Raw genomic sequence first — 15,924 nt, 5'->3', positions numbered from 1 at the left:
AGATACAGAATAAGCCATACATTGTCAGACATGATTAATGTGTTGTTTTGCTTTCTATTCTTACTATTAGGATGGGATCTTACTTTTAGTTTACTACTAGGATGGGATCTATTGGTGGTTAGAGGTTGTCATAGGAAATAGAACAACAGTATCAGTATAACTTTTTCTTAAAATTGCTTAAATTGGCAAAAGTGACAAAAGGTGGAAATTGGCAATGTTGGAGGGGAACTGGACAGGCAGGGACATCAATATTCAGTGGAGATGTGAATTGGTTCTAACCATTCTGGAGAGCTATCTGAAATCATGCTTTTAAAAAGTGACTAAAATGTCCATTCATTTTGATTCAGAGATTCTCTCTATAGGCATATATTCCCAAGGAGGCCAAAGACAGAAAGGCCCTATATTCACCAGATTCATAGTACTTTTTTGTTGTGACAAAGAAGGGGAAATGAAAGAAGATGCCAGTTGGGACATGGCTGGGGAATGGCTGAACAATACACAAAATGTGAATGTAATGCAATATTATTGCACCATGAGAAACACAAGAAGAATTTTGAGAAGCTGGAAGACATGGACTGAGAGAGAGTAAAATATGCACAACATCTTCAATGTAAATGAAAGGAACAAAAAAGAAACTGAACACTATGTAATTAAGATACAGTTTGGCCACAGGGGAGAGGTGAAAACATGTAACTCCCTCTTTTTTTTCCAGAAGTGGGGTGCCTATTGGTGTGTAATGTTGAATATATTGTCTGAGTCAATTGGTATGATCATTCAAGGAATGATTTACTGAAGAGGAGGGGGAGATAGATTTGGAAATGGTGATTTTAAAAAAGCAGTACTTTTTTAAAGTGGGGAAAAAACAGTCTGGTAAAAGGACATACAGAAAGAAACCACTAGAAGGTAGCTTCTAGGCTACAAAAAAAAAATAGGTCTTTAGGTTCCACAAAATAGGGAGGATAGGAAGGATGAAAACCAGAAATTTAAAAACTCAGAAGGTGGCAAAGTAGTGGAAACAGTGGGTATTGGCCACTTATTTGTGAATAAGTTCACATTTCTCTAGCACTTTAAGAATTACAAAGCATCTTCCTGACAGTTTTATACAGTAGGTAGTACAAGTATACCCATTTTACAAATGAGGAAACTGAGGCTGAGAGGTTAAATAACTTCATCACATGGCTAAGTAAATGTCAGAGACAAGATTTGAATCTGGGGTGATGTAAAGTTTGGGAAAACAGTTTGTCACAAGATTTTGTAGGACCCTGAAGGCTAGACCACTTTATTCTATAGGTATAATGTGAAATGAATTGCAAAGTGTTGTGGTCAGAGCTGTACCTTAGGAAGATAACTCTGGCTGGATGTACTGGAGGAAAGATCAGAGGTAGAGGAACTAATTTGTAGGCCACTTAATAATCCTATAAGGGGATGATTAGAGTCTGAATTGAGGTGATGGCAGTAGGGACAAAGAGGAGGGACAGAAGTAAATGATGAATCAGAGGTAATGTGGCCAGGGCTTTGCCAGTGTCACATAGTATCAGAGCTGATCCAGGTTCCCAGACTCCCAGTCCAGTGGTTAGTGTGACAGTCAAAGGAAGGAAAGATATTGAGGAGGGAAGAAGGGAAGGAGACAGACAGAAAAAGAGACAGACAGGGAGAGAATTGTATGTAGCATGAAAAGTAGCAGGCCTGGGAGAGATATGAAATGTATTAGCAAAGGGGAAGAAGGCAACGGAGAAGGCTGAAATTGTTAGGGCAAGAGATAAATGTGGGAACAAACTTCAAGATGAAGTGAGAACAAAAGCACAGGTTAGCCCTGATAGAGAGGTGTTTATTCTTCTCAGATAAGAGGATAAATGTGGGGATGAAAGTGGCATTTTGAGCTGAAAACAAGAGCTCAGGGAGACAAGACAATCATAGCTCAGGGAGCTCCCCGATGGATGGTTTCTATCTTCTCTGGACATAGGAGGTGAGGTCATTCACTGATCGGAGGGGTGAATGTGAGGATTGTGGGCATAAGTAGAGAAGGGCCTGAACCAACCTGTGAGGAATTCAGTAAGAGGGTCAAAGAGACGAAAAGGGTCATGTGTAAGTGGGGCAGCACATGTATGGAGGGATGGTTTTGCTTGGTTCGTTACACATAGTTCCCCCATCCCACCCTTTCCCCCATTCATGATCTTTCTTACTCCTCTTTGTTGATCTCATTCTCTTTGGCTTCTTCCCCCACCACCCCCACCACCCCCCAGGAGCCACTTGTGAGACTTGACCTCCATTCCCAGGGAGCCAGGAAGGGAAGAAGAATTTGGAACATTTTCTAGTGGTTGGGAGGTTTAAAAGGAGGAGGAGACAACGAGAAAAGCGGGGTTAGATTATAGAAGGAATGGCTCATGAAAAGGAAACATTGATATCAGACACCCTTTTGTCATCACTGATCCCAGTTCTGGAATAGTCATTCACCAGCCCCTGCTCCTTTCCTTCTCCCTCCCCAAAGGGAGACTTAGGGCCTCTACAAATGGGGTTATTCTCCCAGGAAACATATGAGGATCAAGCCCCTTCTGCTTTCCCAACAAGAGCTGAATGGGGAGCCATCGTGATATCCAGTCAGAGAACTTGGGTTTGAGGCCTGCCTCCTGACACTGGCTGTAGGACCCTAGGGAAGCCATTTAACCTGCTTCCTTTGTAAAATCAGGCAGTTGGACCGATACAATGTTAAATCCTATGATCCTATGGGAACCTGTTCCAACCCTGTCACTTCCTAGGCAAGTCACTTTCCCAGTCTGATCCTTAGTTTCCTTGACTCCAGGTTGCAGAGAAAAACACACCTTGTTAGCTGAAAGTGCTATAGAAATGTATTGTTATTCACATTAGTCTAGCAGGCTCAGGTTTTAGGAGCGAGGTGGGGCCGGTACCCAGGAATTCAGGGAACTCTCCTCATCCCAGGTTTTTTTCTGCACCAGACGCTGGAAAGAGCTGATGGATCCGGCGAGAGAAAAAGCCTCTGCCCTCTCTGCTCAGCCCCAGGCGCCCCGGCTGCTGGCCCATCTGCTAGGAAGGGAGGAGGAAGGGAGGGAAGGGCTGCCATGAACTAATCAGTCAATCAATTCCCCACCCCCGACCTCCAGGCTTCCTGAGTGCCCACTCAGTGCCACCCGGATGGAACCAAATCTGTCTGAAAATGGGGGATCTGAATTCAGGGGATCCAGTGCCTATCCCCAGCTGGTCGGGAGGATGGGGAACGGGGACAGGGACCACGTCCAGCCCCTCTGGGGAAGGCAAGTAGCCTGAGGCCAGGAGTGCAAGGATGGGGGAGAAGGCCCTGGGGAGAGGACAGGGGTCCATGGGGAGAAGGAATTGCACCCCCTCCCCGCTCCCTGTCTGACCGGCTCGTAGGCGCCAGGCCCCCCCGGGGCCCGGCCGGGCTGGGGAAGGTAATGTAATTCCGGCGCCGCTAACCCGATTACCACAGCCTGCGCGGGGCCGGGCGGCGGCGGGGGCGGGTCTGGGGGTGGGGTGGGGGTGAGGGCGGAGGCAGGGGGTCCCATCCTGGAGAAGGAGGGGTAGCATCCAGTGCCCACTCTTTCCCAGATCTCCCATCCGGCCTGAGTCAAGGTCCGAACCTCCTAAATGCCAATTTTCCAGTTGAACTCCTGGTTCTCTATTACGAGGGCTGAGGATAGAATTTAGCCAAATATCAAAGGATTCGCGGTAGACTGGAAGAGTTGCTGGTTGCGATAACTTCATATCATTGACAGGCCCCAGGCCAGGCAATTCCTGGTCCCTTTCCCAAATCCAGGGAAGGCAGGTGAAAGGGGCCCCAGGGATAATGCAGTTGGGATGGATAGGAAATGAACCCCTGAAGGAAGGGATTCTCCTCGAGTCACAGTGAACTCTGCTGGCTGCCAAGAACAATTGACAAGCGCTAGAGGCAGCGGCGCTGCACCGTCACCTTTGATCTGATCCCAAGAAATCGAAATCCCTAGAAATGGGGGTAACTGGCCCCCGAGTGAGCCCAAGCAGTGCACTTTGGGGTCTCCTCGAACGAAGTTAGCAAGTGCTGCCCATACCCAGGGTCGCTTCTCCGGCCCCACCCCATTCGCTTCTATTGGGGTTCTCAGATCTGTGCGGCGGCCAGCACTGACAATCTGGCCCTGCTAACATCCCCCTAAGCCGCACCCATCCTGACGCCCACCCCGCAGCACCCAGTGGCTTCTCAGGGTCTAGTCCACCACCAGCTGTCTCTCCTTCCCCGGAGGCCTCCAGCAACACCAGTGCATGTCCAGGCGCAACGAGATCCTGACTCGAAGCTAGCCGAGCCTGAAACCTAAACGAATCTGAGGTCGCTAAGAGGTTCTGCCCGGCTCAGGCCCTCTTTCGAATCTAAGCTAGGGCCTTGGGGGTAGGCGTGCTAGGCTGACCGCACCTCCAAGCAGGACAACTTCAAGGCACCTGCTGCTGAGGCAAGGGCGTGTGGGAGAGGCCTTCACTTCTTTCCACCCCCCCGACCCTTCCCCCCACTCCTGCCTGCGGGGCGCGGTCCCAAGCTAAGCTCAGAGAGCACCCCCACCCCAGCTGACCTCAAGGCTCGGTGTCCGCTCCCCCACCCATCATACGCCCCACACACCTCGGCGCAAACAGGCAGCTCTTTCCCTTTAACGAGTCGGGCCGGCCCCGCCCCGCCCCCGGGGGCCGAGCTGTCAGTCTTCTCCAGAGCTGGCCAACCCGATCCACCCCGGACTTGGACAGCCGCAGCCCAGTGTCCGTCTATCTGTGTGTCCATCGGTCTCAAGCCCCGGAGTCCGGACGGCAGCCAAGTTCGGGGCCAGGGCCCCGGAGTTGCGGGTCCGGGAGTTACCCCACTCCCAGTCCCGACCGGAGATGGCGGCCCCTCTGGGCCGCAGGGCAACAGGCACAGGTCCCGGGCAGCGCCTAGAGATGTTCCCGGAGCCCGCGGGCCCCTGAGCGCCCGACGCCGCCCCCCATAACTGCAGCCCCCGCCGATTCTCCTTCCTCACCTCCGCCACACGACCTAGTCCTGGCAGGTCCTTTCCCCATGGATCCGGTCGGACTAGCACCGCAGACTCTCCAGCACCATGAACCCATCAGCTTCGGCATCGACCAGATCCTGAGCGGCCCCGAGCCCCCTGGCAGCGGCTGCCTTGGCCCAGGTCCCGGCCGCGTGGGGCAGACTGAAGGTGCACTGTATACTGGCGGGTACGCTGGGCCCTCGGGCTATGGCCCCTCGTGCTCATTGGCCTCTCTTCCGGGGAGTCACGGCGGGGGGTCTGCGGGGGGCGTCATCCGCGTCCCCGCCCATCGGCCCCTCCCCGTGCCGCCCCCCACCGGGGGCCCGACTGCAGCCCCAGGCACCCCCGGGCTAGGCGCTGGAAGCGGCCTATCAGGCCTTACCTTCCCCTGGATGGACAGCAGCCGCCGTTTTGCCAAGGACCGGCTCACAGGTGAGGGGGTGGGGTGGGGCAGGCTTTCTTCACCTTCAGCCCCATCCTGCTTCACTCAAGCTTCCTTCCCCACCACTAGTGCATCAGCCCCACCACTAGATACTTTGAAACTCTTCTTTAGTATTGAATCCTCAATTTCCTAATCCAACCTTCCTCACCAATCTAGGACGGCCTCAGGAACCATCTCAGCAAACTCTCTTTCTCTCTCTCCCCTCTCCTGTCTCCCCCAGTATTGGATCAGCAAAACCCTCACAGCACAAATTGACCTGCCCAAACTAACATTTCCAAGCCTCCAGTATCCCAATTTCACTTTTATGTGTAAACCCACTGCCTCCCTACCTTTTCTCAATTGCAGGATTTCCTTGGGAAATCCTTGACTCCCCTCCCCCATTAGTATTCCTGGGCTCTGGAAACATCACCCCTGGGCACACACTTCTTTTTTAAATCTCCAAATCCAGGATAACCCAATAAAAACCCCTCTTTCCAAGATGAGTATTTCTATAAAATTCTGTTGTCCTCCCTATTTCTCCAATACTAAATACTCTAATTTCCTAGGAAATTCGTGAGGAATTCTTTCCTCCAATTTGGCCATTCGATTTTCATTCCTGAATCCCCACTCCCCTCCCCCATCTAATCCTAAAATCCTATACCACTAGACCACTTTCCCCACATATCCCACCCTTAATCCATTCTTTCCTCCCAAATTTAACTCCCCCACACTTTCTGGACAATTAATTTTAGGACACATCTAAAGATATCTTTTCTTGCCCCCCCAAACATTAGCTTTCCCTAGACCTCCTGACTAGAACCTGCCTCCCTGTATCCCTCATCTCTATCCCCAGATTATCATTCTTGAGGTCTCAATTCCTCCCGGCTGGATATCTACATTTTATTAACCTTCTAATCTCCACCCCTCCCCAACTCCCACTAAACCTGCCTTCACTTTTCTTTAATCTCAGGACCTAGGCCAAGATAATTAGAAGGAATCCAAAAATGCTTTAGAGACGCAGAGTAATTTGAAAGCAGCCACCAGGACTATATACATAGAGATGGGGGAAATCTTAGGGAAAGGGTGCAGTTAGGAGTTCCAAAATACCCGTAACCGCCGGGGGCTATGGGCATATGGGAACTTGGTGTAATCTGAGCCTCACCACCCTCTTCTCCACCGGGTCTGCCCTACGGGTCAGAACACGATCCTGGGGAAGAGCAGTTGATTCCAGCGTTTTTCGTTTGTCTTCTTCCCCTGCCTCTGGGATTCATTTTCTCCTTCGGTCAAAGAATACTACTGTGGAGAAAGGGGCCTCCTCAGCATCTAGGAAGCGCTATGGGGATGGAGTGGGGAGTGGGGAACCCAGAGGTACCGGTTACACGATCCTGAGCCCGTACAGGAGCTGGGTTGGGCTTGGTGGGGGTAAGGAGACTTAGATGTCCAGTCTGGGTGCCCCAGAGCCTGCGCAGGGGACTAGGGGAAGGAGGGTTGAGTAGTCTAGATATCCAGCACACCCACCTGCTGTGGCTCGGCTGAGGGTAGCAACCGGCGCTGGCTGGGCTGGGACACTCTGTCTTCCCCTCCCTCCAGCTGCACTGTCCCCGTTCTCTGGGGCCCGCCGCGTGGGTCACCCTTACCAGAACCGGACGCCGCCTAAGCGAAAGAAGCCGCGCACATCCTTTTCCCGGGCACAGGTGCTGGAGCTCGAGCGGCGCTTCCTGCGCCAGAAGTACCTGGCTTCTGCCGAGAGAGCGGCGCTAGCCAAGGCCCTGCGCATGACGGACGCGCAGGTCAAGACGTGGTTCCAGAACCGGCGGACCAAGTGGCGGTAAGGGGGGATAGTCTTGGCAGAGGAGCACTGGGCACGCCACTGTGAGTGGGAGAGGACGGATTCAGGGGTAGGCAGGTCAGAGTTTCCCAGAAACTGGGAGTCCAGTGAGCCTGCATTGTCTGCATGCACGGAGAGGCAGTCGCTTCGCTCTCTATTAGTGGGGGACTAGGATAGGAGGAGGGGTTCCTCCGACCCTCTCTGCTAACTCTGGTCTCCTGATGCAGGCGGCAAACTGCCGAAGAGCGAGAGGCCGAGAGGCACCGCGCAGGGAGGCTGCTCCTGCACCTCCAGCAGGACGCCTTGCCTAGGCCGCTGCGGCCGCCACTGCCCCCCGACCCTCTGTGTCTCCACAACTCCTCACTGTTTGCGCTGCAGAATCTGCAACCCTGGGCTGAGGACAACAAGGTCGCATCCGTGTCTGGCCTCGCCTCTGTTGTCTGAGGAGGACCCTGGTTCAGAACCTGGGGAATACATTCCACGCCCTCCAGGACATGGCCAAACACTGCATCCCTAGAGCCTATCCACAGACCGGACACCGTGCCTTCTGTAGGGTTGACCAGATACCATCTGATACCCACTTGGACGGGATATCTTGTCTTGTCTCCATATCAAACACTTCCCTCCTGCACAGACAGGGCTGGTTTGGCACTCTCACCTGGACCTGGTTGGACGCTTTGACTTCTGCAGTGTTGGCCTGTTACCTATACCCACTTTTACAGAGCCAGACAGCCCTTGGCCACCAACTGTCCATGCATGGAAGGATCTACACACTGGCCCCCAGTAGGACTCGGCTAGACACCCCTGCCAGAAGAGGACCCCCTTCCTCAACCCTCCTGTACCCCCCCCCCGTGCTCCCCTCCCAGACCGGCCACAACATCCCTCCATTTGGCCAGACACTTCCTCCTTGTCCCCTCCCTACTGGAGGCCAAGTCCCAGGTTCTGTTCTGATGCGGTAGGACACCCCCTCTCCCCCCGCACCCTACCTCCACTGAGCTTTCGATGTGAGGGGGAGGGGAAGGGCAAGCTCACTGGCTACTTGAGGCCACGGATACTTAAGAGCTGGACAGTGGGGAGTGGGGCTGGAGAAGTGGCCAGGACATGCCTTCGCCAGGTGCCTCCTCCTTCTTCCTCCTCCTCTCCCCCTAATTGATTAGCTCGGGGAATAAAAAGTCCATGAGTCGGAAGCGAGCTCTGTGGACTCAGGCAGGTTCCTTTTTCAACTCCGTAAAGGAGACCTCGGCTGCCTGGAAGGAGGGGGCTCCTTCCCTTTCCTACCCCGCCCCCTCATTTCCCTCTCCCCTGCCCTCCCTTGTTATGGATCGGCTCCCGTTGCGGATTCGAGGGCTCACATTGCTAAAGGATTACGGGAGACAGGATCCAGGATTCCCTAAGTGGCAACTACATCACTCCGCACCTCCCAGCTCCCAGCTCGGCTCAGCTCAGCTCAGCTCAGCACGCGGTCTTTGCCGCTTTTTCTTTCCTTCTTCACCTTTCTACCTGGAACCGTAGGGACCTAGTTGGACCGGCAGGGTCGAGCCGAACAGACCAATGAGATTAGAGGGTGGGACTGACTGATAATTGGCCAATGACAACCAGCGAGGGCCAGTTTGGGGCGAGGCTTTAGGCTGCAGGGTCCGCAGTCCAAGTCCGTCGTCCTGCGCTTTGGAAAATCCGTCAGCGCCTCTGGCTCGAGTGCCAAGCGCACCTTTGGGGAGTGGAGGCAGCGGGCTAACCATGCAGGAAGAGGGATCATGAGGGTGGGGCGGGATCCTCCAGTGACCATGACTCTGACGGTTAGGAGAGGGGGCACGGTGTGGAGGTCACGTGATCCTCAGGACCTGGGGGCAGCCGTGTTTGTGTGACCGTTAGTGTGAGCACGTGACCTCGAGGTGTGCGTTTGAGTGGGTGCCGTTGGGGAATGACCGATTAGGGGTGGGGTAAGGGGAAGGTCATTGTAGGGGAGGGCTTGACCATTCAGAAGTATGTGGTTGGGGAGTTCCCACTAGGTTGTGTGGGGAAGGCTCAGTAGGAGGGTGGAGCCACCTACTTCAGGTTGGCCAAAAGACGCGTGTCTGTAATTAAGGATAGGAAAACAATGGGGCGTGCCAGTATCACGTCTAATCAGGTACAAGGGTCTGTATGTCACCGAAAAAGTTACTGAGCAAAGCTTGAAACCAGACAAGAGAGCTTGGACTGACAGGAAAGTCCTTCATTGTAAATTTCAGAGTCGGAATATGGGGAAGCAGAGTTTTTGAAACCAGCAGCACCTGCAAGATAGACTAGAAAGGGAAGGGAACAATAATAATGATGATAATTAATACTTAAATAGCACCTACTATGTGCCAGGCGAGGTACCAAGTGCTTTATAAATATCTCAATTGATAGGAAGTAGGGAACTATATTACTTTAGACACAAAGTAAGGCTTGGCTTGTGGATACAGGAAAGACTAGCTGGGGGACTTTTCAGAGTTCAAATTCACAGGGCCTATTGGAAATAAGTGGGCAAAGGAAAGAGCTAAGAGATTTATCAAAGGTAAATCCATGGTGGTGGGGCTGGGAGAACAGTGAAGGGGGAGGTAGTGTAGTTGGGGAAAAAATGAATGAAATGAATCCTGTAAAGAGTTCCCAGCAGAAGGATTAGTTAGGGATAGTTATAGATCTAGGACTCAAATACAAGTGGCAGTGGAAAACTACAAGAAAGAATGGGTCCATTGGGATGGAAGGACTGACTGTAGGAGAACAGAGGAGGTATCTTGAAGGATGCCCACACTTAGCAGACCCAGTAGGAGAAGGACCCAGTGGAGGAGACCAAGACAGTTCACAGAAGAGGACATCACATCTCTGAAATCCTTCCAGCTCTCAGCCTATGAGGACGGTGGTGGTGATGTGCCTAAAGCAAAGGTTAGAGTTTTTCCCTTGGCTGGTGAAGGTTGCAGGGAATTGGGATGGCTCAAAGAGGGAAACAAGGAGGGGAAGGGGGAGGGAGGAGACAAGGGGGATGGTTACAATGGTCTCCAAGTAGAAACCATGGCAGAACCTAGGGAAAAGGGACTTATGATGGCTGATTGCAAGCCTTCAGCAGCCTGTACCACCTCTATCTCAAAATTTAATGCAGTGTTTTTCCTGAGAAGGCCAAAGATAGCTGTGACCAAATCATCCAGTTCGGGTGGTCCTTAGGGAGGTGGGCTGAAACAGGATGAGGCAGAATAAACCTGAGCCTTGGAAATAACAACAACAACAATATTAACTAACATTTATATAGTGCCTACTATGTGCCAGGCACTGTGCCAAGCACTTGACAATTATAGCATTTGATCCTCACAACAACCCTGGGAGGTAGGTGCTATTATTATCACCATTTTACAGATGAGAAAACAGAGGCAAACAGCAGTTACATGACTTGCCCAAGGACATACAACTTTTGTGTGAAGCTGGATTTGAACTTAGGTCTTTCTGACTCCAGGCCTGTCACCATCCCACCCCACTCCCAAACCCCAAGATCACGAACTCCTTATGTTCACAGTACATAATGTGTCTAAGAAGAAGTCCAGAAAAATCTAGGCATAGAAAAAGCTTTATGAAGGGTTGAGGATTAGGAAAGGGAGGAAAGAGGCATGTGGACTCTTCTCCAACAAAAAAGGACAGGCCTAAGACATGGACTTGGCCGCCCACAGAAGTCTTATCATTCTGGCTTTGGGCTAATGAGCACCTGCCCCTTCCCTGTTAAAGCCCTTTCTTGTTTGAACCCAGTACTCCCAAGTCCTTATACTGTGTCTCTGTGCAGCCGTACCGTCCCCTCCAGTCATACAATTTGCTAGGCCCCACCTGCTGGCTTTAGACTTTGCCCTAAAACCCAGGGACGATGTATCTGGCCAGCTCTGTGTCCAAGCCCTGAGTCAGGTTAGGGCAGCTTCCATTTGTGGCTCATGTCCAGGATGGTTCCTTTGGCAGGGATCACTGCAGGGCACAGGCATCCTTGTCATCTAGGTCGAGGTCCTGGGTGGGAGGCTCATTCCCTGGTGAGATTCCTGTCATCATTTCTTCCCTCAGCTGATTCAGAAGGTCTCGGCTCTCACTGGCAGGCAAATTACTCAGGAAGTAGGGGGGAGCCAACTCTATAAGCCTGGGAGAGGGAAATATGCTTGGCTGCTGTTTCTCACCTGATCTTCACTCACCCCTGATTTGGGAAACTTGTCCCTGAAGGCACTTACTCCTTCCCAAAAGATGCCCTATAATTCCCATGGAGAGAAAAGAGGGCATTAAGGCACTCACATGTGAGGTTCGAGCTCGGACACAATGGAGAGGCAGTTGTCTTGGGAGATGGAAAAGTTATGGTAGAGTACCCAGGGTGGAGGTTGGGCTGGCGGGCGTCGACTTCTGTAGCAGCAGGATGGGGACAACTGGGCCACATGCTTGTGGGTCAGGAGCAGGTAATTACCAGCCCCGTCTGTGTCTCGAGCCACCTGAATGAAGGAGGCCAAAGGGTACAAGTGGAAGGGCAACAGTAAAAATCAGAAAAAGTGTTAAAGGGTTGGGAGACAAAAGGGCCAAGCCCCAAGTGGACTGCCGCCTCCCCCAGTCTGACCTTCCTCCCTTAGCCTGGGCCCACAAATGACCTCACAGAATCTCCTCCTAGCCCGAGGAATCCCTTCTGACCTGCTTTGAGGCAGCCCCTCCCAAGACCAGCATTCTCGGCTTCTTCGGTCCCTCCCAACCACACCTTCAGGAAGTACCCCGACACCAACGCTCTCTGAAGATTTTTTCGATTCTGTTCAGAGCCAAATGCTGGTGGAGACAGGGGAAGCTCGATTCGACGCATCAGTTCCAGGAGCTCCCCACGAAAGGCCCGGGCCTGGCACAATGCTGCCCAGCTCAGACCCCGAGCTTGACACCAGTTCTCATCTTCCCCACCTAGGAGAAACAGAAATCAGCCACCCTAGACTTCCCACAGCCCTCCCTAGGTCTCCATCCCTTACTAAGCATTTTTGCCTGTCCACAGCTCCACAAACCCTGTCTGTGCTATTTTCCATTTCCAGGAAACCTCGGGACTGCTGGGGGTGAGGGTGGGGGGGTGAGAAAGGGAGAAAGGCACTCACTCTGTATAAAGGCCTCATACACCTGAATTAGGGTGCTGTGGTCACCATCTGGATGCTCCAATGCTCGTCGTCGGGCGGCCTCCTCTGCACACGTTGGTGGGCCCTCAAACCCAGGGGCAGCTAGAGAGTATGTAGGGGAGGAGGGAACAGAACAGTGTTAGTGGCGTGGGCAGATAGAATTGCTGTCTCTTGGAGCTAAGCTATAAATTCAGGGAGGGGAATGTCTGAGCTAGTTATAGTGACTGAAGATGGGGTATGTTCTTACTGGTGAGCATGGCTGCTAGGGTTAGCATCTCATCCACGCAATCAAATTCACAGGCAGCCAGCAGGGCTTTGGCTAGCTCAGGGGGCAGGGGGAGCTCGGACAGAATGACTCCGAGGTCTGACAGGTCACCATCATCATCCAATGCGGCCAGATAGTCCAGATCTTCCAGAGCTTGCATTAGAGCCTCTGGGGCTAAAGAGGACACAGTTTGTTAGAACTGGAGGAACCTCTGCAGGGTCCAGCATCTCACTTATTCGTGAGTAGGTTGTCTCACCGGGCCGGTCCAGAAAGTGACACTCTCCTGGCTCTGCAATGTGTCTCCTCTTCAGCAACAGCACTAGTCGGCTTAGATTCTCCTCACATACCCGAGGTGGAGGAACTGAGGGAGCTCTTAGCTCCAAAAAAGACTTAGGATATAGACGGAGACAGGATCCTGAAGGGAGAAAATGAAGGAAAGATTCAGAGGGAGGGCCTCTTCTATGTCCTCATTTGGGGGAGGGGTCCTTGTCTTGGACGTCAGTTGGAACAAATGAGCTTCTTACCTAGTGGGGAGCCTGTGGTTCTCAGCCTCCTGGCTTCTGCTTGGCTTCTGCTGATTGGCCTCATCACTTGGGATTCAGCCCGGATCTGAGGATTGTAAACCTATCCCCCACAGGTCCCAGACACAATCAGGGGCTGCTATTTCCAGCCCAGCCAGCCCTTTCCACTCTCACCCTCACCCCCTACTTGAAGGCAGAGACCCTGTCCCTCACATTTCGAAGCTCCAGCCCTGAATCGATGACATGATGGATTGAGGGGATCGAGAAAGATGAGTCGGCCAGCCAATGAGTGACCACAACTTTCCGAGGGCCTCCCTCCACATCCTCGTACACAGCCTGGACTGCCCGGCCAAGCCCAGCATGTAGTGGCAGCACCTGAAATTGGGTCAGCTGGGGACCCAAGTGCTCTGCCTCCTTTTGAAGACACTCACAGCAGCGCAAAATGTCCTGTGGAAAGATAGGGAGGCATTGGCATAAAAGAAGACATTAAGACTTCCTTTCAGCATCCCTCATGATCCCACTCACCTCCTCACTGGGCAGGTAGACCAGCACATCCCCTGGAGCCCCACCCTGGTGTAACTCCAGTACAGCTTGGCAGGCAGCACCCACTAGATCAGTGGGAGCAGGATCCCTGTACACAGGAACAGGGCCCTCTTCAGGCCCCCGAGCCACCCGCACCACAGGAGGGTTACCCCAAAAGGCACAGAGCTTAGGTTCAAAGGCTGGATTGGTGACCACGACTAATCGTGGGCCCTCAAGGCTGTTTCCCAATCCTGCATCACGCAATAATCCCTGCAGCACATCAGAGGCCACTGTCCGCTCCTGGGCCTCATCTAATACCAGAACACCCCAAGCTCCAGCTCCTCGGGCTGAGGCTGCTTCCTGTAACAGCAGCTTGTCCCAGCAGAACCTGTCAACAAAGGAAAAGGAGGGAAGGAGGGGTTAGGAGTCAGAGGTGTGGCAGTCACTACCACCCAGGACTTTGTGTTGTATGAGTCAGGACTCACTCATGGATTCAGAACTAGATGGGAGAAGTCACAGTCCAGTTCCCCCATAAGGGAGAAATTGAGGCACAGATGGGTTAAGTGACTGGTCCAGGCAAGCAGTGTTTGACTTCAGATCTTTCTGACCCTAAACTCAGTGCACTATGCTACCTCAGCAACATGGTGAGGAGGTTGTGATCTTGTGACAAGATACCCTTTTTGGTCCTGAAAACTTACAGACCTGTTGAGTTACTCTGAGGATGAAGAGGAAGGACTTGGGTCCTTGGGTGAGGTGACAAAAGTGTTGTGTTGAGAACAGAGTCCAGGTAGTAATAGACAGGAAGGGACAGGTGTCTAATGCAGGCCCAACTCATTTCTTCTAAGAGTACTGAGTGAAGTGTTAGGAAAGCTGATTGAGCAGGGGAAACAGGGGCTGGCTGTTAGATGTGGAGCACCCGACCTGAGCAGGGTGTCTGGTCCAGTGCAGTCCTCCAAAGGGATGCTGTAGCCAACTTCGTGGCCCAAGCTTAGATCCATTTCATCAGCTACTCGAAGAGCTAGGCTCAGGGCAGCCAAAGGCTGTGGCTGTGAGACTGTCACCCGGCCATACTGGAATCCCCTGGCCAGAGCAAACTCAGCACACCACTGAGGAATCTAGTCGTGAGTCAACAGAGACACAGGCCAGGTTTTAAATTACTCAGGTGGGGATCGGCCTGTCCCAAACTCTACCACTGCAAGCGCTGGAGTTGGCAGGATTGTGTTTAAAGCATGCTCCCCGGCGGCTCTCAGCCTCCCTCCGCCCCCCACCCCAGGAACACCCCGCCCCGCCCCCACCTGGGTGCTCTTGCCGGAGCCAGGTTCCCCGGACACCAGCACCACACCGCTGGGGCTGCTCTCCAGCTGCTCAAGGAAGCTGAAGCGTGCCGCCCAGATGGGGAGGGCACGGCGCTGGGCCAGCAGAGTGTAGTATCGAGAGGAGAAGGGGAGTCCGTCATACGGATTCACGGCTAGGTCCGACCCATCGGGACTCGGGCCCGCCTCCTCGGTTGGCCCGGGGACGGCCGAGGCCATGGCAGCCGAGGCAGGACCTGCAGGAGATCAAGTGGGCAGGACCCGAGGGGGATCGGAGGAGGCTGGCGCCAAGGATACTCCCTCCCCTCGAGCGAGCCCGCCCCCTCCTCCGGGCTGACCAAGCCCCGCCGCGGAACACCTAAGGTAGGGACCGGGGTACCCGGACAGGAAAGGATCCAAACCCTGCAGTCAGGTGACGGACTCCAGCAGTGCCGGTGGGGAGCCGAGGCGGAGCCTGGGAGAGTCCGGCACCAGCGACCCCCCCCCTCCCCCGGCCTTGGGGGCGGGGCTACCGTGGTCCTTTCCCTCGCGAACAGCTGGCGGTGCAGACGTGAGGGCCCAGGGCCGGCGCAGAACGTGGCGGAGCCGCCAGACTCGTGGAATGAAACCTTCGCGAGGAGCTGGACACCCGGACCCGAAGCTGGAGACGGCGACACTCGGACGCAGATTTTACCCCACCCGGCGGACGCCCGGCTCGTCCCAACCCGACCCACCCTCCTCGTTCAGTACAAAGGTAAATTCCGGCTCCACCCTGGAGCCCGGTGTGGGGGGCGTGGCTGCTTCCCCGCCCCCGCCGGGTACCAGGAACCCATGGAAACGAGGGCTCCGCCACTCGACAGCGAGCATGCGCGGCCAGAACGGACGCTTTGCATGCCGGGCCCTGACCGCGAAATGTATCCTGGGATTTGTAGTTTAA

General features: G+C 53.5%; 2 protein-coding genes and 1 long non-coding RNA gene across 4 annotated transcripts; 1 reads left to right on the top strand and 2 right to left on the bottom strand.

Annotated features, from left to right (window-relative positions):
- Positions 1–4,590: 4,590 nt before the first annotated feature.
- TLX2 (T cell leukemia homeobox 2) lies at positions 4,591–8,612 on the top strand. Its single transcript, XM_021005482.2, has 3 exons — positions 4,591–5,453; positions 7,033–7,270; positions 7,498–8,612. The coding sequence occupies exons 1-3, from the start codon at positions 5,048–5,050 to the stop codon at positions 7,712–7,714; spliced, it is 861 nt and encodes a 286-aa protein (XP_020861141.1). The 5' UTR covers positions 4,591–5,047; the 3' UTR covers positions 7,715–8,612.
- On the bottom strand, positions 5,371–8,755 carry LOC110221091 (uncharacterized). Its single transcript, XR_002328029.2, has 3 exons — positions 8,623–8,755; positions 7,080–7,211; positions 5,371–6,738 (listed from the first exon to the last, which is right to left on the bottom strand). It is a non-coding gene; the product is annotated as an uncharacterized LOC110221091 (long non-coding RNA).
- A 1,759-nt stretch (positions 8,756–10,514) lies between these two features.
- On the bottom strand, positions 10,515–15,614 carry DQX1 (DEAQ-box RNA dependent ATPase 1). 2 transcript variants are annotated; one of them, XM_021005472.2, is made up of 11 exons: positions 14,991–15,614; positions 14,617–14,810; positions 13,699–14,083; positions 13,387–13,620; positions 13,177–13,276; positions 12,909–13,067; positions 12,635–12,826; positions 12,370–12,489; positions 11,994–12,184; positions 11,546–11,736; positions 10,515–11,396 (listed from the first exon to the last, which is right to left on the bottom strand). In XM_021005472.2, exons 1-11 carry the CDS (start codon positions 15,225–15,227, stop codon positions 11,228–11,230), a joined length of 2,172 nt encoding a protein of 723 aa, XP_020861131.1. In that variant the 5' UTR covers positions 15,228–15,614; the 3' UTR covers positions 10,515–11,227. The 2 variants fall into 2 exon arrangements, with proteins under 2 accessions (XP_020861131.1, XP_020861132.1); XM_021005473.2 differs by lacking the exon at positions 10,515–11,396 and having other exon boundaries at positions 11,594–11,736; positions 12,007–12,184.
- Between the last annotated feature and the right edge of the window lie 310 nt (positions 15,615–15,924).

Source organism: Phascolarctos cinereus, unplaced genomic scaffold, assembly GCF_003287225.1.
Source record: "Phascolarctos cinereus isolate Bilbo 61053 unplaced genomic scaffold, phaCin_HiC Scaffold_9;HRSCAF=440, whole genome shotgun sequence".
Taxonomy (NCBI): domain Eukaryota; kingdom Metazoa; phylum Chordata; class Mammalia; order Diprotodontia; family Phascolarctidae; genus Phascolarctos; species Phascolarctos cinereus.
Note: the sequence above shows the minus strand (reverse complement) of the source record. Positions and strands in the feature narration are given on the sequence as shown.